Here is a 27,570-nt window from a genome sequence, read left to right on the forward strand (position 1 = left end):
TTTAATTAATATTGCATTCACTTGAAATATTTTACTGTTTTGTTTTTGTTTCTGTTTAGAACATTATCTAAACATTAAATCAGTAGGGTTGGGGTATTTCAAAGAAAAACGCATATGAAAATTCTGTCAAACAAAATTTTAAAAATTCTGTTCCAGTTTAACTGGGATTCATTTTATTTGTTACCAGTGTAAATTCCTTATATTAATGCTTCTGACCAATAAGATGGGATAATAAACTTTCTGGGTAAAACCACAAAGATCTGGCACAGAGTAGTGAGACCTGAAAACTTTCAGAAAAGAGTCATGTTAAAGCAACAAAGCCTTAGTTGCATTTAGGAAAGTGTATGTATTTCTACACCTGGAAGAACTTTGTTTGTTTATTTGTCTGTCGTATTGTAGATAACAGGTATGCAAAATTACTTGGGGCTGAGCAGTTGTGAAACCCTTCTTTTGGCTGATTCGGTTAATTTCCATGCTTTTCATACCAGTTCTGCAATTTTATTCAGGTTAATATTAAGTCCTATTATTGCCTTGCAGGGACAGTGGTAAGAATCATCGTGGAGAACACTTCACCCCAAGTAAATTATATTTTTTCACTTCTAGATTACATATCGGCTACGGTATCTCCTTCGAGCACGATGTGATGCCTCACCAGTGACTAACAACACCATCCAGTTTCATTGTGATCCTAGCTTCTGGGCTCAAAATATTTTCAATCTAGGTATGAAATGGCTCCTATTTTCCCTTTATTGATTTTAGATTTTATCATGTCTATAAAAATAGCTTGGCCAAGTGAATGGTATTCCAGTGTCTTTCATGCATTCTTCAACACACCTCTAATTCATAGAAAGAAATTATCCTATAAAGCATCTTTGACTCAATGCTCTGTGGCATGAGAACAGTGGCAACTTTTCCAGGCAGTAAACCTCTGGCAGTACCTTTATGATTTTAGCAGACTGAGGTATAAACCATATGGAACTGGGATAAAGGGAGAAATAGGGGCAAGGAACAGTGAATGAAAAATTATCAAGCAATAGTTCTGGTTTTAAGAGGTGTGAAAAAGTTTTCTGGTGGAGTTGGATCCTTTCTCCTAAATCTTGCCTTTGCCACGTGCCTTTCCTATCGTGCTTTTCATGCACATAAATGGAGAGATGTGCAAATGTGGTTCATCCGTATTCTCTAGGCAGATTGGATTGTTATCTCCAGGCTGGTATTTACATTTTCTTTATCACCTTCCAGTGGCTAGTACTCTATGGCAGTTATTCATTTTACAGGCAGTAGTTTTTTCAGTGAATCTACTGAGTGTACATGCTAAACCTAATAGAAAAAAGCAGTACAGTAGAATCAAGGTCAGAAATTAGTTTCTAGTATTTCTCTCTTAAAGGTTGTGACAAATGCTATGTCTTTCTTCTGCATTTGCTAAGGTTTTGTTTTTTTCTTTTGGTTGTCACTATCTCAGTCTTTCTGTAAGAGCGTAGCTCTGCACATACCTGTCAGGCCTCTTGACCTTTGGTCAGAAACTGCAGACAGTTTTATTCTGTAGAAAAAAGGTGGAAAGGGAAAATCTTGGTCTAAAACGTGCTTCTATAACAAGCTCTGTTCTCAGAGGGACCAAACAAAAAAAAAATCCTCCAAGCTTCTTTTCTGCCACTAACTGGGAAACAGAATAAGAAGAGGGGCTCTGACTCTATTTCCAGAAATGTATCTTCCAGCCATGTGGTAATGAGTACTTGAATAAACATATATAAAGCTGTTTGCTGTTTCTTTCTGATTCACCATTGAATTGCTTGTTCTATTTGTGTATGCTCTATTTCTGAGAAATACTGACTTGGAAGATTGAATATTTCAGATTATCAGAATGAAGTCATGAATAACTTTTTCTAGGATTTCATATTTTAGAAGTTGCAGACTCCAATTGAATTAAGTTTTTAACCATTGTTGGTGTGAGATTCTGGAGGCTTCAGCAAGTACTGGGATAAACAAATTAAGTAGTTTTAGGATAAAGTTTAATAAGCTTTAGGAAAGTACTATAACACAGCTGCCTGCAATTGTACGGTACAGGGTCGACAACTCAAGATATCCTTCTGTTCCTGTGACCCTAACTGTTTACCCAGCCTTCAGACTGTAGGATTTTCATGGTCTTTATAAAATGAGGGACATAATGAAAAATTCAGTTTTCACAAACAGTAAAATGAATATTAAAACATTTGTTTATTTTTAATCAGGTTCTTTGGTAATTGAAGATAAAGAAACTCCACCACACGTGCCCAAGAGCCCTGTGATGGAAGCAAATTTACAGCCACAAAGTGGTTTACCTACAAACCAGCTATCTAAGTTTCCAACACAGATCAATTTAGCTCAGCTACGACTCCAGCACATGCAGCAACAGGTCATGGCTCAAAGGCAACAGGCTCAGCGAAGGGCAGGTCCAGTGGGTCTACCAAATCCGAGAGTTCCAGGACCAGTGCAGCAAGCTCCTACTTATCAGGTAAATGAGGAGTGTTTCAGGATGAAGACATGTCTGATTGTCATTGTTGCAGCAGAAAAGTAATGTGGTAGCTTCTGCAGGTGTTATTTCACAGGACCACAAACTGGTAATATGAAACTGTAATTTTTAAGGAACCCATGTTGTATTAATTTTACTAAGTCTTCATTGCACATACCTGTAGAAGTTTCAGATAACTTTTAAGTATTGCCTCTCGCCCCAAAAGTTGGAACTATCTCATCAAAACCTTTTGACTCTTACTCTGGTTCTAATGTTCAAGATGCATTGGTGCAGAGATCTGAATTCTCCTTCATTCAGACAAACGATTATTTCAGTACTCTAATTTGTTTGTCATATATCCAGAAGTTTGAATGGGAAATTGAGCCAAAAGCATTTTCAGAAGTGTTTATCAGTGTTCAGACAATTAATTGAGGGATTGTTTCTCTTCCAGCATCCACCTCCACGCTTGATTAACTTTCAGAATCACAGCCCCAAGTCTAATGGGTCCATTCTTCCTGCACAACCACAGATGAGGTTTCCCCAGACCCAGAACATACCAAAACAAACCATAAAACCCAACCCATTACAGATGGCATTCTTGGCACAGCAAGCTATCAAACAGGTAAACTGTCTTTTTACTTCACCACTCAAACTAAGGCTAAATGCTAATTTTATAATTTTACATTCATTTAACTTCCAGCGTGAGTTTACAGTGTACAGAGACTACTTGTCTGTGAGAAGATACCTGAAGTTTTTTTCAAAATATTAATGAGATGAGATCATTGTCCATCCCATTCTGTCTATTCTAAATAGATGAAGAAAAGTTAAATTAGTAACTTAAAGTATATTTTGTTTTGATGTCTTTTGGCCACAATGCAGAATGTAATACAACCATGTCCTGGACACTGCAGTCAATGGACTGCCTAGTTCACTTGTAACCAGGCAAAAGCTTTATTAAGCATCTACAATGATACTTTGGAGTTAGATCTGGAGACTTACAGACGAAGAGAGGAAATAAACTGTGGACTTCTGATCAAGTGATCAATCCCAAGCTGATCAGTGGTTGAAGTGGAGTAAAATTAAATACATCAGATACATTTTAGTGCTTCAGTGAGGCAAGCATATATTAAACAGCATATTGATGTACATATGTTCAATATTTTGAAGAAAAAAAATGCAGATTACCATACCACCATAGAAGGACTCTTGTCTGTGACCTGAAAAATGGTAAAATAGGACCATGGTGCTTCTTGCAGTGACCTCAGTTGCATCAGAGAGGAACTTTGAAATGAACTGAAGAAAGCTGTACAGCCCATATTAGAACCAGTAGTAACAAGAAGCACCTGAATCTGTGAGCCTCTGAAAAAGTAGTCTTTGTAAGTCTTTGTCTCAAGTATTTTCATTATGCTGTAAAGTCTCCTGGAACCCAACTATTAAACAGAATTACTGGAGAAGAATTGTGCAGAATCAAAATCTGCTTTCAGTTATATCTATGAAATTTTAGATCTAAACAAGGGTGAAATTTGGCCTGACTTTACTTTTTCATTCTTGTTATTGGGTCAGTACAGTTGTTGCTGGCTAGAGTCCCGATCAGTGGTTCGTTTTTGTTTTGCTTCATTTTTCTGTTTGACAAATGACAAAAGAACCTCTTGGATTCAAATACCCAATATTTCCTACTGAAAAACCTGGTTTGTAATACTAAAAATATAACAGCAATGTCATATTCAGCTTATTATCTGTAACACATTCATGCTACTAAAACTATTATAGTCAATATTGTGCCAATAAAGTCCCAGACATATTAATGCATATTAACTGCAGGGGGTAGAGGTTTTTTATTTTTAAATATCTTATTTGTTTCTTCTACATGTTATTTCTCTTCTGCTTTTCTTCTTCCTATGTCCTGAGTGCCTTGTTTTTGAAAATTGATGGCTACAAAGTAAACGAAGTTTTCAGCTCTGCTTTCAGCTCATTCAGCTAACATGCTTGCATAGCTCAACCATTCCTTGGTGTCCATATACATAACAGACATCTGTTATGCAAAGCAGCAGTAGTGAGTTGTGGGTTTTCATTTTTCTTTTTTTTAGTGGCAGATCAGCAGTGGACAAACTTCGGCTGCCCCATCAACTGCAAGCAGCACAACATCCACCCCATCCAGTCCTACAGTTACTAGTGCTGCAGGATATGATGGAAAGACATATGGTCCACCTCTGATAGATTTGAGTTCTCCACTGGGTAGCTCCTATAACCTACCTTCTCTTCCTGATGTAAGGGTAACATACAAACAGTTTACAGTTATTCTGAAGTGAGGTCAGTGTGTGTGAAAGGTGAACAGTCGTGCAGACTAAAATTCTATTTTCTGCCTTTCCAAAATCATCCAGTGTAGAAAGCAACAGTCCAGATTTGTCTGCATGGTCCTGGAAGTGTTTCAGTACTATTCAGGAGGGACTGCCATAAAATGTTAGTCCTATCAGAGTGACAGTGCATATTGTGACTGCACTCTCTTATATAGATGCATACTGGCCTTAATTGTCCATCATCTTGAGTACTGCCTACAAAATTGGATTTCCTTAACTTTGAGTGCCAGTAACCACAGTAAGATTTGGTGATGTTATATGTTAAACCTAAAACCTTTAATATATGCCTGAAACTTCTAGTTTCTTGAAAAAAATGCCTTAAGTCATTCATCTTTTTCATTACCTTTAGAGTAGGGGGTGGGAATAAGGAGCTCATCTTTCTCCTCAACATTTGTGTATCCAGGGGAGGGAACTTTATAAATTTAGCATTTATTATGAAAGGGAGACTTGCTGCTTTTAAGCAGTCATCAGTTGATCCATTGTAAATGTTTCATTTGTCCACTCCTGTTGTGTAGTAAGTGAATCAATTACTTGCTCTTAAATGAAAGAGTTGATAAATTATTAGTTAACTCCCACTTACTAGGAGACAGAGTACATACATAAAACAGGGACTGGAGATTCAGCTGACCTGCAGCAAGTCTCTTTGTACCATTTTCAATCGATAATAATTTTTTTAGAGGCCCAAACTAGACAACTAAATCAGAAATTTTTAGCTTTAAGCAATCTACTTCATTGTGCAGAAAAAAGTAGACTTATTTGCAAACTTTTGAAAATTATTTTAATTTTCACGCTTTATTGTAGTTACTTGTCACCAGAATCTCCCTATTTCTCCCTTCTGTCTCAAGTTTTCCCTGATGTAGTCTCAGACCTTAAATAGCTTACCTGATTTTTTTTTTTTTTTTTAACTGAATGCATTGACACAGATATTGCGACAGCACAGCACAGTGAGGTATATTTGCATAAAACATATCGTGTGTGAATGTTTTAAATTCTGTTCCCAAGTTAAGTTGTTCAGTTTTCTAGCTGAACAGTATTGTTTTACAGCACTAGGGTTTCAAAAGGGCATCTCAATTATTCAGTTTGTATAATAGTCGAAGTAAGTGATGTTTTTACTGTATTTACTCAAATCTAAGATGAGGCTTTACAGTATTTCCCCAAAAGGGGGTGGAGGGGCTTGTCTTAGATTTGCTGGTAAGTAGGGGGTGGGGGAGGGGCAGCTGGGGAGAAGGGGCCAGAGGGCTCATGGAAGAGCCCCCCCACCTGGCAGCACTGGTGGGTGGGGGCTTTTTGAAAAGTATCGGGAGCTAGGCTGGCCAGGGCAGCCATGGGGGGTTAGGGGAGAGCCTCCCTTCTCCCCAGGCTCCCCCAACCCCCCCATGGCTGCCCTGGCCAGCCCAGCTCCTGATGCTTTAAAAAAAAGCCCCCACCTACTAGTGCTGCCAGGTGGGGGGGCGATCCCCACTGCCCCACGCCATGTGGGGGGCTCTTCCATGAGCCCTTTGGCCCCGCATTGCTCCCCAGCCCCACCAAAGCTGCCCTACCCGCCCCAGCTCCATCCCTTTAAGGAAAAAAAGACACCAGGACTCACCACTCCTGCAACAGCCTCAGGGCTTTGTGGGGTTTCTCATGTGGCGGGGGGAAGCAGGGATTACCCCCACCAGCAGGAATGATGAGTCTGGGTTTTTTCTCTTTTTTTTTCTTAAAGGGCCTGAGTCACATTGGGCAGGGCAGCCATGTGGGGGGCTGGGACAGCAGGGGGATGGTTTGGAGGGCTCATGCAGAGCCCCCCATGCAGCATGGGGAAGTGGGGATTGTCCCCCAGCTGTCAGCACCCGGTGAGTCAGGACTTTTTTTTTCTCCAAGTGCCAGGAGCTGGTGTGGTTGGGGCAGCCATTGCTGGGCCTGACTGATTTAGAAATTCGGCTGATTCAGCAGCAGCCGAATCTCCAAATCAAATTGGGACGGTGATTCAAATCACCTAATCAAATCACTGTCCCCTGAACTGGCTGAATCTGAATCCAAAGTGAATCCTAGCCGCTTTGCACAGGCCTAAATTAGATACCTAGAAAATTATAAAAATGTATAAATCTTCCATATATAGAACCTAATTGGGGTGTCATCTTACATTCAGGGTTGTCTTAATTTTGAGTAAACACAGTGCATTGGAACAAGCTTTGTCTTTTAAAAAAAAAAAAAAAAAAATAGACATATCATTCTTCTGTCATAGCTGAAAAGAGAACCAGTTAACTGACCTTTGTCTGGTTTTACTGAATATGCATGACCTCTGGATGTGCTCAAGCACAGGTGAGACATGGGTAGCTTCTTATCAGGTAGTTTTGTGACTTAATCAGTTTCACACTAAATGAAATGAGCATGTTGAAAGAGGATTTGGAAATACAAACTAAAATAATCTTTACCGTGACTACATAGAAAAGATTCTATCCTAATGATAATGGTCTTTTTTCATCTTTTTAGATTGATTGTTCGGGAAACATTACACTGGACAATATTGTGAGGAAAGATGGCGTTGTAGAGCATACCCAGCCAAAACCCCCTTCAAACAGAACCGTCCAGTCTCCAAATTCATCAGTGCCATCTCCAGGCCTCTCTGGTATGGTGGCTACTTGGTTTCACTACGACTTTCAGTTTACCTGATATAGTGGGGAATAAAACATATGAGAGACTTTGCTTGCTGATCTCAAAATGTCCATTTGTCTTACTGCATTGTAATGGTGTCTTCTAATCCAGCAGTTCTCAACCTTTTTTCTACCAGGACCCATTTGTAAACATCGATGGCCAGTCCTGACCCAGTAAATAGTTTTAGTAGAAAACAGCCCCCTGGCCCTGCTGGTACCCCTCACTTCCAACCCACAGCCCCCCACCTCCACAGCTCTGCTGGTGCCCCTCACTCTTGACCCGCTGCCACCTGCCCCTAGGCCCCCAGTGTGTTTGGCTGGTGGCCCCCCCAGTTTTGTGTGTTCACTTCAGGCAGACTGGCACAGGCAGGAGCTGCCTCTGTGGCCCAGTGGGCAGGAACCAGTGCAGGAGGGCAGAATGGGATAGTGAGATTTATTGCTGCCACCACTGGGACCTCACTGTCCTCAGTGGTGGGGAGTAATGGGGAGGTGGGGGCTGGCGGCTGTGCTTCCCTCACCTCCTCCCACTGCCAGTTGCTCATGCACTGGGCTGCAGCTCTATTCTGTCGTCATGGCCCAGCTGCCACTGCCACTCCCCTCAGAGTGCTTACACTGCCCGCCACCCTACCTCTCCTCTGAGGCAGAGCATGGCCTGAGGGGGAGCAGCAGCCAGGCCATGGTGGCAGGGTAGAGCCACAGCCCAATACACAAACAACTGGCAATGGGAGGAGGTGAGGACAGCACAGGGCCTTCCCCCTCCCTATCCCATCTGTTACTCATCGTGCTATTGGCGTTATAGGTGGTGAGGGAGTGGCAGCAGCAACGAGTCTTGCTGCTCCGCTCTGCCCTCTCACATTGGGTCCTGCCTTCTGGGCTGCAGCCCCGGGCCTGCTGTGGGCACACAAATCTGGGGGATCATGTGCCCCTCCCCCCGCCGCACTATGTTCCCCCACCCCATAGACTTGCCTGCAGTGAGCTGCGGGAGCTGCTGTCTACACTGCCTGGTTGCCATGTCCATGTGTGCACACGCACATGCACGTGGCATGCCCAAGGCTGATTGCCCTCCTCCTACTCCAGCCACAAACCGCCCCTTGCAGGCTGGAACTCTGCCAGCCTGAAGGGGAAACCTGTGTTTTCCCATGTTTTTCTCCTTTTAAAGGAGAATCCATTTTTAAAGTTTGTTAGTGACCCTTTCATATATTTTTGTGACCCACTTTTGGGTCATGACCCACAGATTGAGAAACCCTAGTCTAATCCATGTCAAATGCTGAGAAATTCAAGGTAAGGAAGAAGGCTGAAAAAGAGGAAATAGGAGATGTGCACCTGGCTCATGCTTAGCATTGTAGACAGAGGTAAATGGCCAGATCTTAAGAAATATCGTGGAGCAAAAAGTAACAGAATTTAGACACTTTGCATATGAAGCTGCAAAGTGAGGATAGAGTGAAAGGTAATGCCAAGTTTAAGCCTAAGTGTCTGTGTGAAAGAAAGGGGGCAGCATCTATAGTGACTGTAAGAATTAAGTAGCTGGTGATGAAATTCAAATTTGGGACTGTCATTAAACTAACTGTGGCAAGGCATCCAAGAGAAGGTAGAATGAGATGAAGAATTGATGAGAAGTGGAGAGCTAGTTTTGTGGAATATTATTTATCTGCTACACGATGACAGCTGCAGCCACATGAGCAGATACGTTGTTAAGGAAAGGAGTTAGTGCAGGAGAGATGTGGGCCAATGATGGAATTCTATGGACATGCAAAAGATATCCCTGAAAGAAGCTGAATGACAGAGATGGAAAGAAAACCAGAAACAAAAATCTATTTCGTTTTGTATTTAAATTTCACAAAGATATGTAAGGGGCAATTCTCCTTGCAATGTGGAGACACAAACATGCTACTTTGTAGACTAAGTGCGTGCAGTATGCTATATATTGACTGCGCTGGCACACAGGCCCATTCCAGATATATATTCGCATCTCATGTGCTGATACAGTACATAATGTAGCTGTCCGGAAACCTGCAGTTTGTGGATGCTAGTCAGGAAGAGAAAGAAGGGGCCTTCCCATGTTTTAGTTCCTATAGACAAGTGATTAGGATACTTGCCCAGGGATCTGAAGGAACCTGTTTTAGGTTTCCCCCACCCAGAGTAGATTTGAACCTGTTTCTGACTAACTTCCCAGCATGATACTCTAACCATTGTGCCACAGTTTAGGTATTACTCAGATAATTCTCCAGCAGTCTTTTTGAAGCTGGGCTCCTGCCACTTGCATTCAATAGCTATTACGTAATAAAGATGGAGAGTAATGCAATGAGATTTGTGCCCTACTGGAAGCAGGGGTCTAGAGCCCAAGGCCTGCTCCAAGCCAGCATCCATTCAACTGAGTTTGTTCTCTTCTCCTGTCCCTAATTCTCTCTCCCTTGAGTGCCTGGTGTAGGATGGACAAAGATTTTTTTGGCTTGTTTAGATAGGAATATTCCTTCCTTGAGTCAGGAGTTGAATTAGATCACCTTCTGAGTTCCCTTCCAGCCCTTTTTCTTTTTTATGATTTTGTGATCACAACTTACTAATGAAAACTTTTATAGAAATCCCTTTGTGTTTCTTCAAGTAGAAATCAAATGTAAGATAATTTGTTTGCACAAACCTATCCTTATTTCTAATTTCATTTCTGATATTCTAGGAGCAGTAAGCATGACTAATATCCATCCTCCAATTCGTTCACCCAGTGCTTCTAGTGTCGGAAGTAGAGGCAGGTAAGCAGAGTAGATTTGGGGGAGGGGGAAGCATAGCTTCAGTCTCAGGAAGAGTGTGTGCAGCCTCACCTGTTGTTAATTTCTACCAGTAATTAATGCTGAAATTCGCCATACCCTGCTGATGTTGAGAAACTCGTTCTTGTGCCTTTATTATACTATTGTCAAGGCTTAGAATACTCATTTCATGTTGGTTTTATTAATAGCACATGAAAGATTAAATAGTAGATTAAAGCGGTAGCCATGAAACTAATAGCAAACTCAAATATTTGTTTTTATAATCATATGCTGTAAATAATGATATAAAATTCAGGACAATCTCAGTTGTATTTTTAAGAGTCTGTGAACCTAGAATTCCTCAGTGAACCATAAATGACTTTAGATTTAGGGAATTAGCCTTACAAGAGGATTATCATTAAAGAGCTTTTTGCCATAATACAGTTGGTTAAGTAAGCACTGGATATTTAGAAAAAGAGACTGCAAAAAATTGTATACCAGGAGTGATGGAATATTCATGAACAAAATAGGGTTAATCAGGATTACCTAAAGGGAGCAGAGCCATTAATATGTTCCAATAAATTAAAGCATTACAGCTAACAGAATTTTTCATGCTGAGTATGGTTGTATTCCTTCATGTAGAAATCCATATACTTGTAACAGTCTACATCTTTCTTAGGCTTGGCAGAATTTGATTTCTATTTTGTTTTAATAATCTCAACAAATAATATTGAAGTTTATTTTTAAACATTTATTTCAACTTTTAGCAATTTAAATTTTCAGGGGGTGTGGGGAGCAGAGAGCTTATTAGTGAAAGTATACCAAGCCCCTCATCTGCTTTGTCATTTTCTCTTCCTTTGTTCCCAGTCCCCTGGGGTTTCTGGGAGTTGCAGTGCAAACTACAGTCAGCATGATTCTGTAGGACTGCTCCCCTTATTGTTGCACAGTATCAACCATCATTTTTCTTACGTTCTCTTTCTATACATTTTGATTATTATCAATGGAAATGTATTTTTTTTCCATTGGTCTGCAAGTATGAGGTGAAATAAATATTTATCAGTGCTTATTGGTAAAAATCATATCCTGCCAAACCTACTGTTACTCTATTGCACTTATGTAGTAAATGCTGTAGAGGCTTTGTATTGTTATCTTAAGATAAAATTGCTGGATTTCAGAATGTATATACGTCAGATAAACAAAGTTTTAAGTTCAGTATTTTCAGTTTTGTATATCTTTTTATTATAGGTTTTGCCCAAGAGTAGTGATATAGAAACTGGTTCTGAAATCATGCTCTTTAATTCTTTTCAGGATTGTATTTATAAAGGGGAAAAAAGACATTACTGTAATCCCATTGAAACTTAACCAAAAAGGGTAGGAACTAGGGCTAGGACTTTTCCTTGGTGAAATTTGCTGAATTGCTCAGAATCTGGAGAATGGAAAATACTGTAAAATTTATCGATTCCAGATACCATCCCCATGCAGATGATATCCATTCTTACTGTGCCTTATTTCTTTTTTGTCCTCCTATTTTACAGCTCTGGCTCATCCAGCAGACCACCTGGAGCTGATTCTACCCACAGAGTCCCTGTTGTCATGTTGGAGCCAATCAGGATTAAACAGGAATCTAGTGCACCGAGTGAGAACTATGATTTCCCAATTGTCATAGTAAAACAAGAAACAGATGAAGAATCCCGTCCTCGAAATGTATGTTTAAAAATAAAAAAATTCCTTTGAGTTTTTGGTGTGTAGGATAGAAATTATAACTGTATTTTGTCAGACTGGGATTTTAGGCCTTATTAAAAAGAGGGCATAATATTCTCAATGTTTAAAAGTTAAATTTTATAGTTAAATTTAGTTGCCTGAAAAACTGAAATGACCAGACTGCTGTCAGCCCCTGGAGATCCAAGAGACAGAGAGAGATCTACAGACACTATGATTCAGGACATGTTTGGAGGTGTTTCTAATTTGAGTAGTATACTCAGTATTGGGAGGTTAAACATATAAGGCATCAAAACGCAGTATCTTTTTTCTATTGGAGGCTGCTTAAATTTCAAAGCTAACTCATTGTGGTCCTGTTTTTACTGTTGTCTACATTTAATTGGCTGAAATCTGAAGAAAAATAGTAACTCCTGTTTAGATATCACAAGGGACATGACTATATATGTGTTACATAAACAGAGTGAAAAAAGAAGCATTATTTTATTTAATATTTTTATATTGATAATCTACCCAACAACAGGGTGTGCACATACCTCTAAGTTGTCTTTGCCTCTTTCTACAGGCCAACTTTTCAAGAAGCATACTTACCTCATTGTTGTTGGATAACAATCGTAATTCCTCTTCTGATGAAACTGTTTTAAGAACAGATGCTCCAGATAGCACAGGTGACCGACCAGGGATGCTTCAGGAGAACACATCCAATGGAAAGACAACATGGATAGGTGCCTCTCACATTGGGGATAGCAGAAAAGAGGATGACCCCAATGAGGACTGGTGTGCAGTGTGTCAAAATGGAGGGGAGCTCCTTTGTTGTGAGAAATGTCCAAAAGTATTCCACCTTACTTGTCATGTCCCTACACTGATGAACTTTCCAAGGTAAGAATTACCTAATGAATTTTGTCCACCTTTTCCCCAAAAGGAATTAATTTTGGGGTTATGAGTTGGAAACTTTCAGCTTCAAATGACTACAGTTGAAATTTGAGTTAGTAAAATCCAGGATACTTATTAGCGTAAGAGTGACACAGTTACAATGGACTAGAAATTGTGAAAAGCAAGGATTTCTTGGGGTGGTATATCTTACTGGACCAACTGTATAGTTGTGATAAAGTTAGACATGTTTCTGTATGCAAGTTCTTCTTCAGGTCCCTGACATTAGTCTGCCATTTTGCAGTCTTGCAAAGTGTTGTTTTAGTACCCTAACTTTAGAAATACCGATGAGAACTCTAAATGCTATTTCCAATTACCATTAACACTACACAGATAGATTTGCTTTTTATCTTTTGAATTTTCAGGCTGAACTGAAAGAAGTGACCTGAAGAATAACGTCTTACATTCAAAAGCGTGTCTAATTCTGCCCCAGCTATACAGTTGGTCCAATTAAAAGATATCACATAAGAAATGCTTGTCAGAATATATAGTGAAATTTGAGTTGTAACTTTTAACTCTTGCTGCTGCAAGAACAAATATGAAATACTGTACTTGCTTGGCAATTAAACAAAATTGCTTATATAGGCCATCTATTATTATCTGGAGCTACCAAAGTAGGCCATAGAATTACTAGTCTGTTGCAGAGTCTTTAAGGTCAACAGAAACTTTTAAATGCAAAAACCCCCCAAAGAATGTGTTTAAAGAAAAAGATCTGTTAGTACAGTATTAAACAAAGCTGTAGTTCAACTGTAGGACACCGTGTTTGGTGTTGTGATAATTACTACCTCATTCCACACTCAGGGCAGTGAGATTTATGTGAATAGGCCTTCTGGATTTGCCTGTTAAGGACCAGGTACTAAATTTGCTCAGTCCAGTTTGCAAGTTCAGAAGGTAAGAGGTAATTTGTCTCTGTAGTGCTAATGGTAATTGGAAATACAGTAAAAGCTGCATTATCTGGCATCTTACAAGCTGGCATGCTCTACTAACCAGCATGCTAGCTTGTAAGATATAGTGAAACCAGAAGTGCTTACCGTGGCACTTCCGGTTTCTCTGAGCCCCCATGGCCGGGGGTAAAAAGCCTGCGCTGCCGAGCCCCCACGGCCCAGGGGGCATAACAGGCTGTGCGGGGCCCACGGGACAGGCGACAATGCAGCAGGAGGGACAGCAATGCCGTGGGAGGGGCGGAAGGACGCCCCAGATGTGGCAGGAGAAGCAGCGGCTGGAGCCGCTCAATTAACTGGCATATTTTGTTATCTGGCATCTCCTATTACCGTGGGGATGCCAGATAACAGAGCTTTTACTGTAGTCTTATCATTCTCTTTGGTATTTCGAAGTTACTTTGCTAAAATAACACTTTGTGAGACTCCAGTATAGAAGTCCTGTATAAAAGACTGTTAGGTAATATTAAATGATATCTCTTCTCATTTGGTCATTGATCAATGATTTTGTGTAAAATACTAGGGTTTTTATCATTGGTGTTGGTTTATCACTTTTTAAAAAAGTATCACACCTGCATCCTAATTTATGCAGAGCAGGGGTGTCAAACTTATTTGGACTACAAGGCGGACCTGGATCCATCTCCAGCAGCAGCATTAACTGCTACTGTATCGGTTTAGGAAGCTCCAGGGATTACCACAGCTATCACTTTCCCTGTTGCTAGTTCCCAGAATTTAACAGCATGCTCTGCTACTGCTTGCCCCACCCCTCAAGTCCAGGACCCCTTAGGAACCCCACAGAAGGTTAATTTACAACACCTTGCATTTCTCACCTCTGCTTACACATAGCTGAGCAAGATGATTCTTGAATACCATACTTAGTTTCTGTATGTTACTATTATGGCATCTTACCTTTTGAACGTCAGATTGTGGGGCTCTCTTCTTTTGCTCATCCAAAAAGCCTGTTGCAGTGCTTTTAGGCCTTTCTTGGAAATCAATGCATAATGTTTTTTAGCCCTCCTTACTCAGAGAACTGCAGTCACTAATACTGTTTTTTCACTTGATCTCTACCTGCTAAACACAGCACCTGCCATAGCATTGCCAGAATGGGATAAAGACTGTTTCACTCTTCTTCTTCCTCTTCAACATCTGTCTGTTCTTCTCAAATTACAAATGTGTTCTTGTTTCTTATCATTGATTCCACCTGCTTGTACAGTTGTGGACTGTTTTCCTCTTCCTATTCACAGCTTGCAAATCTTTGTCCTGAATTGTTCTTCTTCAGGTGCATCCTGGATCCTTATCAGTCTGCTAAATACCAGGACCTCTACTGTGTCTGTCTGTATTTTAACAATAATGGTCACAATAGTGATCTGACCCTTCTGTCCTCTCTTGACTATTTTCAGATTTCCCTGATCATTTATTCAGTGTTTCTTTACCAGCTGACATTCCTCCACTCTCCAAATCTCTGTGGAAATCCCATGTACCTCAAGCCCATGACACCCACCCCACTTTACATGCCCTGCTTCTCCCTTTGTATTCTCAAGTTAACTTCATGTGCTTGCAAAACTTTGGCTCCTGTTTATGTCAATGATATGCACGTTTCTCTCTCTACTGTTATGTTTATCTTCTATTTATTTTGACATCTTCTGATGATAACGCCTAACTATCCTGCAGTCAAATTTTATGTGACCAAAACCTGAATTCCTGATTATTTCCTCTAAAACTCTCTGCATCACACCCTATCTGCCAGTGTTGACTATATACCATTCTTTCTGTCAGTCAAGCTAATAGTCCCAGAATCCTTTGACTCCTTCCTCTCCCTTAGTCTCTGGATCTTCTGCCTCCTGTATAATGTTTCTAAAACCCACCCTTTACTTTTTGTACAGACACCCACAACTCTCATCCAAACCCCCACCATTTCATATCTTGAATAGTGCACTTTCTCCCTTACACATCTGCCCTTCTCATAATCTTCCTTTAGCTTCTCCCCTTCTATCATAACAAGTTTTAATTTCTTGTTTTCATCTTTATGGCTCAGGTGAGTTTTTTTTTTTTTTTTTTGGCCATGATTTGCTATGATTTAAACACTTTCTTGTGTGTATATCTTATAACATCTTTGGTTGCTATCCCTCTACTGCAGCTAGCACCCTGCTCCCCTGATCTTGATTCAAGTACTGTAAGTAATATCTTCATATAAGTAGCTAATAATTCTCATGAGTTAAAACTGAAATTTTGCTCTAGAGATGTTCATTTGTTCATTATCTTAAGGTAGGGATAGCAGAAAGTGGAAATGTTTTAAGTATCCTAATAAGATACACATACATTTTGGGGTACTTGAAGTTCTACTGAACATCTTTAAACTCAAAAGCCTGTGCTTTCATTGTCAAAAGTAACATATACTTGCTAAATAGCTACATCTTGTATCCAAAGTTCTTTCTTGCATTATCAGATGTGTGGTGCAGTGCACATTTGTTATACCTACTTTTCATAATCTGTTAAAACTGATTTTTTTTTTGATTCTCTTCATTCCTGTAAAGAAGCCAGTTCAGTTTAGCCCTCTTGTGGTTATCCTCACAGGTGCAAGTGTCTATTTGGTTGGTTGGTTTTAAAGTTAAATGATAATCTCTTAGATTTGTTTAGAACTTTAAGGATATCACAAATTAGGCAGAAAAGGACAGCGAGTAAAACTGACTCAGTCGTGAAACCTTTTTTTGCTCTTTCATTTAAAATTGTAGGGTTTCCTCCCAAGAAAAAAATTGAGATTTAAGAATGAAGAAATTCCATCCTTCCAAGAGGTTGACTACAGTGCCATATATTGCATGCCAGTAGCCAGTGCCTGATAGTCATATATCTAATAAGGAAATTGACTCCTTCAGATACCACATCATCTTTTTTCTGTTTTGATGCTGCTCAATATTTATATTGCCCACTACTTGTGCTCTTCACTCCCCTGTCTCTTCATTTCTTTTAGAGTCTACCTTCTAACCAGGCAGTGGGCCTGCCATTAAAGTTTTGGTTTAAATTGTGCAACCATGTTTAATGTCTTCAGCTTAGAGGGAAGTAGATACTACTTTTGTTGTTAAATTATTCCAAAAACTAATTTCAGGGATGAGTGAGCACTTCTTCCAAAGAGGTGTCCTGTTTCTATCCTGGCTTTCTTGTGGTTGCAAGAAAATTGATACAAGAGAAATAGAACAGTAAAACTGTCCAAAAGTATTTGGAAACCCTTTACTCAAGACCTGTAACTTTTATCAAATGTCCAAAGAAATGTCTGGTTTTCTTTCCCCTTTGTTCAGTGGAGAATGGATTTGCACATTCTGTCGGGACTTGTCCAAGCCAGAAGTAGAATATGATTGTGATAACCCTAGTAACAACGCTGAAAAAAGAAAATTGGAAGGATATACAGGATTGGCACCAGTAGACCGGAGGGTAAGAATACATTGTTTGTTCAGCCTCTCTACTTGTCAGACCATTTTGTTGAGGCTTTTTAAACCATGCCTTTGCTGACAGAAATGAGTTCACTAGAGGATTTCTAAATAAGCTCCAATGTCTTGGCAGTACGCTTCAAATATGCCCAGCATGTTCTGAGACATGATCTGGTGCTCTGAACCAGAACCAGAGCCAAGAATTACTGAATGTGCTACCCATGCCTCAGTATTGACTACCTCTGTTGCCTCAAGAAAAATAGTCACCGTTTCTACCTTTTTTCCCTCACCTGAACAAATATGGTGTAAGACTAAAGTTTCTATTCTGAAAGTACTTTGTTAGTGTCCTTGTAAAGAAAGGTTTGGGGCTTTTTTAGTGAGGTTTTATGGATTTCCACTACTAAAAGTTGGCCTGATACTGCAGTTGAGTCGGTGGAAATTCTGGAAGCAGTACCGTTTGCAATTCTGAATATTCCAGACTCCAAGCTGTAAAAAAAAGTGCAATTCTCCAGCCACTTCTGCTCCTTCCACCTGTGGTAGTTTGCAAAACAGAAACCTGGGCTTCCTCTCTTTTTGACTTACATTTTCCTAACAAATGTTATTTGCCAAAGCCTTTGTTTTCTTTTTTTGGTTTGTTTTTTATTTTGAGCATATGGTTTAGGCTTAATACTTCTGTAAGTGGTTGTCAACCGGGAGTATGTGTACCTGTAGGGGTTCTTAAAAAGGTCCTAGCGGGTACACAGACCTAATGTGGCTGGTTAAATGCTGCATGTGTGCATGCTGACTGGTCGCAGGGGGAGCATGTGCCCCCCCTTACTAGGGCGGCACCAGTCACCCATTCTTATTTCAGACTAGACGCTATCTAGACATGCTGGGAGAGAGTCATACCCAGACTAGGGATACACCGATAAAGATTTTTTGGGTTGATACCGATGCCCAATTATTGACCAGCCATATTGGCTGATACTGATCCGATTGCCGAGGTGCAGCCCGGCAGCTTGGAGACCACTGGCTGGCTGGTAAGTCTGTTGGAGGGAAGGGCCGTGGGGGGGCTGCAGATTGAGGCCCCCACGATGAGGTAGGGAGTGGGGCAGGGGCAGGTGCTGCATAGCTGGAGCAGGGTGGGCTGTAGGATGGAGCCATGGGCAGCTTGTACAGGGGAGGGAGGACTCCGGGGGAGGCATGGGGGGCATGTGCCCCCTGGATCTGTGTGTGGGGTGATGGCAGACTGCCTGCTACATGGTTGGGGTCAGGACTGCACCAACCTTTTCCCAGTAGCAGGGGCTGTGCTCGGACCAGGGCAAGTGGGGGTGGTGCTGGATGAGGGGATTATGCAGTGGGCTACAGCCACCTCAAAATACATCATAACCCCCCCACACACACAACCTCCCCAGACAAGCCATCCTCTCTTCATCAGGTGGATCCCATTTGCTCAGGTGGATCCTACCTCTTCCGACAAACGGGAAGTACATCTTCGTGGACAGGCTCCTAACCTAGTGAGGAGGGCTTTAAACTAGATTTGCCAGGGATGGAGATAAAAGCCTTAGGTAAGTGGGTGACCTGGAGGAAGTGCAAGCAGGAGTGGGCAACAAGGGAGGTGGTCTCATTCTTCCTGAGAAAGTAGGGCAGTCAATCAGCTAGTTTCGTTAGGTGCCTGTACACGAACGCGTGGAGCCCGGGAAATGAGCAGGAAGAATTGGAAGTCCTTGCACAGTCTTGGAACTACGATGTGATTGGAATAACAGAGACTTGGTGGAATAGCATGCATGATTGCAGCACTGTCATGGATGGGTGTGAACTGTTCAGGAAGGATGGACAGGGGAGAAGAGGAGGACTTGCACTTTATGTAAAAGATTGCTCAGGACTCCAGTATGAAGCTTTGGAGTACAGCTTCCTGGTGCAAGTGCTGGAGCAGCCAACTAAGGGCTGTGCTGTTCTTGACCTGCTGCTCACAAACAGAAGAGTTGGTGGGGAATGTAATAGTGGATGGCAACAGGGGCAGCAGTGACCATGAGATGATAGAGTTCAGGATCCTGACAAAAGGAAGTAAGGAAAGCAGCAGAGTAAGGACCCTGGACTTCAGAAAACACAGACTTTGACTCACTCAGGGAACTCATGGGCAGGATCCCCTGGGAAGCCAGGGAGAGGAGTCCAGGAAAGCTGGCTGTACTTCAAAAAAGCCTTACTGAGAGTGCAGGAACAAATCATCCCAATGTGCAGGAAGACTAGCAAGTATGGCAGAAGACCAACTTAGCCTTGCAGGGAACTCTTCAGTGAGCTAAATCACAAAAGGAAGCTTATAAGAAGTGGAAACTTGGACAAAAAACTAGGGAGGAGCATAAGAATATTGCTTGGGCATGCATGGATGAAGTCGAGGAGGCCAAAGCACAGCTGGAGTTGCCACTAGAAGGGTAACTAGAAGGATTTCTACCAGTATGTCAGTAATAAGAGGAGGATCAGGGAAAGTGTGAGTTCCTTACTGAATGGCAAAGGCAACCTGGTGACAGAGGATGCAGAAAAGGCCGAAGTACTTAATGCCTTTTTCACGTCAATCTTTACTGGCAAGGTCAGCACCCAGACTACTGCACAGAACAGTTCGGGGAGGAGATGAGCAGCTAACTGTGGCAAAAGAGCAGGTTAGGGACTATTTAGAGAAGCTGGGCATATGAGTCCATGGGGCTGAATGGGATGTACCCAATGGTTCTGAGGGACTTGGCTGATGTGATTGCACAGCCAGTGGCCATCACCTTTGAAAACTCATGGTGATTGGAAAAGGGCAAATATGATGATTGGATAAGGGCAAATATTTAGTGCCTATATTTAAGAAAGGGAAAAACGAGGATCTTGTGAACTACATGCTGGTCAGCTTCATCTTGGTCCCTGGAAAAATCATGGAGCAGGTCCTCAAGGAATCAATTTCTAAGCTCTTGGAGGAGAAGCAGGTAATTAGGAACAGTCAGGGTGGATTCACCAAGGGCAAGTCATGCCTGACCAACCTGATTGCCTTCTATAAACTGGCTCTGTGGATATGGAGAGACCACTGGATGTGGTGTACCTTGACTTTAGCAAAGCTTTTGATATGGTCTCCCACAGCATTCTTACAGGCAGGCTAAGGAAGTACAGGTTGGTTGGATGAATGGACTGCAAGGTGGATTGAAAACTGGCTGGATCATTGGGCTCAGAGGTCAGTAGTCAATAGCTTGATGTCTAGTTGGCATCCAGTATCAAGTGGAGTGCCCCAAGGGTCAGTCCTAGGGCCAGTTCTGTTCCATAGCTTCATCAGTGACCTGGAAGATAGGATGGAGTGCACCCTCAGGAAGTTTTCAGATGACACCATGCTGGAGGGAGTAGTAAGTACACTGGAGGGTGGAGTTAAGATTCAGAGAGACCTAGACTAATTGGAAGACTGGACCAAAAGGAATCTCACGCAGTTCAGTAAGGACAAGTACAAAGTCCTACAGTTAAGTTAGAACAGTCCAATGCACTGGTACAGGCTGGGGACTGACTGGTTAAGCAGCAGCTCTGCAGAAAAGGACCTTGGGGTTACAGTGGGCAATAAGATGAATATAAGCTAATAGTGTGTGTGCCCTTGTTGCCAAGAAGGCTAATGGCATACTGGGCTGCATTGGTAGGAGTGTTGCCAGATGATTAAGGGAAGTTATTCCCCTCTCTTCAGCACTAGTGAGGCCACATGTAAAGTACGGTGTCCGGTTCCCCCCGCCCCCCCTGCACTACAAAAAGGATATGGACAAATTGGAGAAAGTCCAGAAGAGGGCAGTGAAAATGGTTAGGGGGCTGGAGGGCATGTCTTCTGAGGAGAGGAACTGGGCTTATTTAATCTAGAGAAGAGAGGCAATTTAATAGTAGCCTTCAACTACCTGGAGGGGGGTTTGAAAGAGGCTGGAGCTGGACTGTTCTCCTGGAGTGTTCTCAGTGGTGGCAGATGACAGAACAAGGAGCAATGGTCTCAGGTTGCAGCAAGGGAAGTTTAGGTTGGATATTGGGAAAAACATGTTCACTAGGAGGGTGGTAAAACACTGGAACAGGTTACCCAGAGAGGTTGTAGAATCTCCATCCTTGGAAGTTTTCAAGACCCAGCTAGACAAAGCCTTGGCTATGATGATCTAGTTGGGGATGGTCCTGCTTTAATCAGGGGTTTGGATTAAATGACCTCCTGAGGTCCCTTCCAACCCTCATTTTCTATGAATCAGTGATTTTAGAACCATTATTTAAAAGGGCTGACAAAAAGGAAGGACGCCACTTTCATTCTCATTTTTCAGGATGAATTTACAGAACTAGCAGTTAAAGAATCCTTTCCCTCTATAATCCTTTTGACCCAAGAGCATCTTTGTTGTCATGCTTTTGGGATTGAAGAGTAAGAGTTACTGTGGCCTTGCTATCATGATATAGGTATCAGTGTGTGTGGGCAAGTTATATTCTCCTTCAGTTTGTTTCCTGATAGGCCATATACTCAATGGCACTAAGGAAAAAGAGAATTACACTGTAGGTAATTGAGTGGATGTTCTTTCATATTATGAGGCTCTGTATTGGTATGTATATGTACACTGAAGATGATGAATACCTCGATTTTAAAAAGCAATTAACTTGTTAAGGTCTGGAGCTTCGAAATGTATTTCATTTTTCTAGTGATGATCATGGGAGCACTAAGTATCTGTCTGAAAAAATTTAATATAATAAATTATAGAAGGTAAAAATGGAGAGTTTTCTAATACGCAGCTATTGTCCCTTTTTTCCTTTATGTACAGAAGTGTGAAAGGTTACTGCTGTACCTCTACTGCCATGAAATGAGCCTTGCTTTTCAAGATCCAGTTCCTCCCACGGTAGGTAGATGACTTCCTGAGGTCCCTTCCAGCCCTAATTTTCTAAGTACATAATTTTGCCTTGTGATACTCACTAAAACACGTGGCACCACTGTTGGCATCGCTGTTCCCAGTAATAACCCACCCTCAGATGGATAAGTTACTTAGCTATTCAGTTTACCAAATGTTTGCTTTAATTGTTAAGATGGGCAAGGAATAGGCTAGCTCTAGTGTTGAAAGTTTGAGAGCAATCCCCCATCACCATAAATTATGTAGCTGAGATCCTTGCATTTGGAGGCATTTGTAGACTGTCACAGGGAACAGGCCTTCACCCACTAACTACAGCTAGTCATTCAAGGCTGAGAAGACCACGGTATCTCCCTTGCTATGCATGAGAAGTCTAAAGCCAAAAGGCTTGTGATTTGAGTGTTTTTGTCACAAGCCCTAGGATCCTTCAAAAGTTTATATACAGATGAGGAGCAGGGCAGCCTGGAGGGTGGACCCACACTAATCATATCTGGCCAGGCTAAGGAAGGGAGCTACAGGGGGATTCTAGTTGAACTGTTTGGGTCCCTGTTTGGTGATGTTTGCCAGACATTTAAGGCTGGTGAGGAAACAGGAATCACTGGAAATGGGTAAGAAAGGTACAGCTTAGCTGCGGGAGTGAAGAAGAAGTTTAAATGTGTTCAATGTAGTGGCTGGAAAAAGAGTTGGCACTGAGGGGGACTCTGTGCAATGGGCGCTGCCATGCATCTTATTCAGATTGGCTGCACTACCCTATATTTGTCGTATGTTCCTAGCCTTTTCTTTTAGGCTATCTGGCAAGGGAGATACCGTGACCAAGGTAGGGGACTTTACACTTTTTGTGGATGGATCATATATGATGGATTGTGAACCGCTTTTCTGGTCTCTATATCATTCTGGATCCTAAACCTGCCTTCCAGTGTCTGCGATTTCATCCAACTTGGTGCCATCAGCAAATTTTCTGAGTGTCCTTTTAGTCCCGTCAGTCAAATCATAACTGAAGATATTGAACAGTACTTGGCCCCAGGAGAGACCCCCAGGGAGTTCTACTTGATATCTCCTTCCAAGTAAATATTGACTACTTGTTGAGTACAGTCCAACCGGTGATGCAACCAGTTATGTACCCTGCCCTCCCTACTCTATTTCCTTAGCTTGTTAGTCAGTATGTCTTGGTTGGCAGTGTCAAAACCTTGTGAAAGTCAAGGTGCATCACACTGAGTACTCTCCCACATCCATACAGCCTATCACCTGATAGAAGGAAATCATGTTGGTGAATCCATGCTGACTGTTCCTGTTCACCTTGTTCTCTTTTCAGTGGGCTCGTCTACTACTACACAGTACTACTGTGTAGTAGTGTTGTGTCTCAAAAACCTTGCCAAAACCATACTGCACAGTACTATTAGGCTACTGCATAGTAGTGTCACTTAAAAGGCATTCACTGGCTCTACTGCACAGTAACTCCAGTTACTGTGCATTTATTTAGTACTTGCTTATACAAGTAGTAAATCAATCAGCAGTAACCACTATGCAGTAGCGGCTCATGTAAACACACCCCCTGAACTTGATACCATGATGTTTCCAGGTATCAAGGTCAGGTTGATTGTTCTAATTCCTCAGAACCTCTTTCTTCCCTTTCTTAAAGATGAGCGCTGTATTTGTCCTTCTACAGCCATCTGGGATCTCACCCAAGCTCCAGAAATCCTCAAGAAGGATAGCCAATGGCTCTGTAATTACCTCAGCCAATTTCTTCAGTACCCTAAGGTGCATCCCATCCAGCCCTGCCAACCTGAAAGCATTGAGCTTCTCTAAGTAATCCCTAACCTGTTCTTCTACTACTTCAGCCTGTTTGTCTCCTTTCATATCTTTGCTGCCAACTGCCCTTGTCATCTGATAGCCGTCCTATTCGTGAAGACTGCAGTAAAAAAGGCATTAAATACTCTGCCTTCCCTGCATCATCCGTAATTAGATTGCCTTCTGCATTCTGTAAGGGGGCTATAGTTTCTTTGGCCACTGCCTTATTTTTCACATACTGGTAGGCTCTCTCTATATTATCTTTTATGTCCCTTGCCAGTTGTCCTGGCCTTTGTAATTTCCCCCCCTGCACCCCTGTGTGATGCACTCATATTCATCTCTAGAAATATGGCCAGTTTGCCACTTTTTGTAGGATTCCTTTTTGAGTTTTCACCTCAATGAAGAGATTGCTGTCTAGCCACATTGGTCTTCTGCTGCACTTCCCTTTCTTCTGAACTCCTTTATCCCTCAGACTTGCTTCCCAGGGAATCCTGCCCACCGGCTTGCTAAAGTCTGCCGTTTTGAAGTCCAGTGTCTTTATTCTGCTGATCTCTTCCCTTCCTCCCATCTAGGATCTCGAACTCCATTCCGTGGTCACTGCCACCCAAGTTGCTTTCCACCTTTTCTTTCTCAACTAATTCCTTTGTTTGTGAGCAGCAAATCAAGAAGAGTGTTTCCCCTTGTTGGCCTTTCTATCGCTCAAAACAAAGCTATCTTGACACATTCCCAAGAATTTTCTGAACTGCTTGTGCATTGCTGTGTTTCCCTCCAAGCAGATGACCCAATAATTAAAGTCCTCCACAAGAACAAGATGCGGTTTGCAAGCTATTGTCAACTGCCTTTTGCACCACCTCCTTGTTACAGGTTTGGTGACATGGAGCAAACATTCCCATAACATCACTCTTGCTGCTCTCCCCTCTGAGCTTTACCCAGAGGCTTTTAGTAGACCTACTTTCCACCCTGTACTGCACCTCAGAACACATGTATGTTGCCTTTGTATATATAGGAAAACAACATCTCCTTTTTTCCTCTCTCTGTTCTTCCTGGACAAGCTGTCCCCATCCATGACTGTCCTCCAGTTATGTGAACTGATCCCACCACGTCTCTGTAATGCCAATTGCATCACAATTCTGTGATTTGTATATCTTCTCCCTGAGAACATTGCTAAGGCTTCCACTGTTGCTTCCACTGCCTGAGTTGTTTTTGTTTTTTTTGTCTAGGTCCCCTGGTCCTTAACTTGCCTCTGGGCTTTTGTCTCCATCCCCAGTGAACCTTGTTTTAAAGCCCACCTCACCAGGTTAGCAAGCCTGTATACAAAATCATTCTTCCCTCTCTCTGTCAGGGGGACCTGTCTCTTCCCAGCAGCCCATCTTGTTGGAATGTCACACCCCATGGTCAAAGCCCTGCTGGCAACACCAGCTATGTAGCCATGTGTTGATCTCCAAGATGTTTCTGTTCTTAGCTGGAGCTGTACCTTTGACTGGAAGGATCTGTGAGAACATTACCTACTTCACCCTTGCACCCAGTAAGAAAAATTAAAAGCTTGGCTTGTTTAGCATAGCAAAATGAAAATTCAGAGAGGATATAGAAGGAGAATCCATCAGAATCTAATGGTTCTTTGGACTTGTGTACTTAAACTACATCACACCTGGCTGGCTTTTATTCCCCAACTTGACTGACTAGAAATTTAGGAAATTTGGTTGTCACGCCAGACGACAAAGCCAACATATTTAACAATTTCTTTGCCTCCATTTTCCTAAGCAGGGACCAGAACAGTCACGCCCCCACTGGGCCTCCCTCAGGCCCCAGGGGAGGCACACCTAGGCCACTAGATCCCCGCTCAGCCTTCTCTTCTGGAGGCTGAACAGGTTCAGGTCCTGTAGCCTGTCCTCATAGGGCCTGCCGTGCTGCCAGCTGATCATGTGAGTGGCCCTCCTCTGGACCCTCTCCATGTTGTCCACTTCCCTCTTGAAGTGCGGCGCCCAGAACTGGATGCAGTACTCCAACTGCGGCCTGACCAGCGCGGCATAGAAGGAGAGTATCACCTCCTTGAACCTGCTTGAGATGCATCTGTGGATGCATGACAAGGTGTGGTTGGCCTTCCTGACTACATCCCCGCACTGTCGGCCCATGTTCATCTTGGAGTCAATGATCCTGGAGCTATCGTGAGATATACAGGATATGATTGCTCCCTAAATGTTTTGTGGGACCTGAACACCAAGAAGGGGAAATAACTGTTTAAACTAAATCTTGTGTTGGTCCAAGAACAGATTTTACGTCACATATAAATGTTAAACTGGAAATCAGAAGTAAGTTCCAACCTTGAGAGCAGAGAGGTTTTGAAATGGTCTTCCAGTAGGAGTTGTGAGAATAAAATGTGAAATTAGTTTTAACTGGAGCTTATATGACATGGTTGCCTGCACTAGTAAGGGCTGGACTCGGTGACATTGGGAGGTCCGTTGCTGTCTTTTGTTCTTATACAAAAATTGAAATTCTATGGTCAGTAAATCCCAGTAGAGATTTAATGCGAAACTAAATTAGTAATTCACAGCAAATTAACAAACTTCTTATACAGGACTATAAAATAAAGGACAATTAGAACTAGGAAGAATTCAAGTTTCTCAATCAGAACAGTAATCCTGAAGATCCCTGCTCAGCTGCCACCTAAACTTAGAGGCTCCTAAACTTCATAGGTGTCTCACTTTGGCCGTAAAGTGAGTTCTGCTCTGCACATGCCCAGAAGCCCTTCCAAGTAGAAAAAATGTATTTGTGTAGTAATATCATGTGGGTGTGTCCTTTTCTCCCTCTTTCATCAGCATGAAACATATCATTAAAAACTTTTTAAGTCTAGATCACTGAGCTAAAGAGTTAGAGATTGGGTATATGAGAGAGATGAAATGATAAAGAAAATGTCATGTAATATGTATATATAGATTGCATATTACTGGGCTTGAGAGGTTTTTCTTAAAATGTGGTTTTAGCTACAAAAGAGACTTGTTAATGACATAGGATTTCCTGTCTCATTTCCTCTTTACATACTAATTTGTCATTAAAAAGTTACATTTTTTCCCTAAAAGTAGCCCTGGAAATTCAACCTGGGATTTTAAAACCACATTAATATAGTTCACCAAATCCCATTCTTTGTGACACATGCATATGCTTTCCCATTAGTGAGCTTGCAACAATTTGATTAATTGGCCTTGTGAATGGAACTTAGCAAATGGACAGATTCACAGAAGTTTAGGGCTGGAAGGGACCTCATGAGATCATTGGGTCCAGCCCCCGGGCTCTGGGGGGGAGAGACTCTCTGGTTGACCCATCTAACTAATCTGTCTAGATCCTTCTGGATCGTCAGCCTACCCTGATGCGTGGCCACACTTCCCCACAGCTTAGTGTCATCAACAGACTTTGCCAGTTAAAGTTAATTCATGTACAAAATCAATTACTGAATTTTACTTTCTTCAGCACTTCAGGCTTAAAGTTAAGTTTGTTTGGGGGTTTTTTACCATATCTTTTCAGTAGTTCATATTGCTGTTCTGAGTGTGGATTTGCATTACGGAAGTATGTGTGCGCCAGGGGCATATATAGTTTCATAATTAGTAGGGTCAGAAGGGACCTAAGCAGATCATCAAGTCCAACCCCCTGCCATGGCAGGAAAGAGTACTGGGGTCAAACGACCCCAGCAAGGTGTTCAGCCAGCCTCCTTTTAAACA

The 27,570-nt window shown here is 41.9% G+C and overlaps 1 protein-coding gene across 3 annotated transcripts in view; it reads left to right on the forward strand.

The window, feature by feature from the left end:
• TRIM24 (tripartite motif containing 24) overlaps window positions 1-27,570 on the forward strand; it is a 58,559-nt gene that overhangs the window by 26,627 nt on the left and 4,362 nt on the right. For 2 of the 3 annotated variants that reach the window (XM_019544708.1, XM_019544709.1), the window contains exons 7-16: window positions 604-721; window positions 2,226-2,488; window positions 2,937-3,107; window positions 4,573-4,752; window positions 7,318-7,453; window positions 10,150-10,222; window positions 11,752-11,920; window positions 12,498-12,811; window positions 17,094-17,226; window positions 21,989-22,063. In XM_019544708.1, coding sequence (XP_019400253.1) covers window positions 604-721; window positions 2,226-2,488; window positions 2,937-3,107; window positions 4,573-4,752; window positions 7,318-7,453; window positions 10,150-10,222; window positions 11,752-11,920; window positions 12,498-12,811; window positions 17,094-17,226; window positions 21,989-22,063 — 1,632 coding nt within the window. Of the gene's footprint in view, window positions 1-603; window positions 722-2,225; window positions 2,489-2,936; window positions 3,108-4,572; window positions 4,753-7,317; window positions 7,454-10,149; window positions 10,223-11,751; window positions 11,921-12,497; window positions 12,812-17,093; window positions 17,227-21,988; window positions 22,064-22,842; window positions 23,090-27,570 lie in introns of those variants that run through there. The other variant, XM_019544710.1, reaches the window with a different exon arrangement.

The sequence above is a fragment of the Crocodylus porosus genome, unplaced genomic scaffold, assembly GCF_001723895.1.
Source record: "Crocodylus porosus isolate Cpor-Errol unplaced genomic scaffold, CroPor_comp1, whole genome shotgun sequence".
In the NCBI taxonomy this organism is placed as follows: domain Eukaryota; kingdom Metazoa; phylum Chordata; order Crocodylia; family Crocodylidae; genus Crocodylus; species Crocodylus porosus.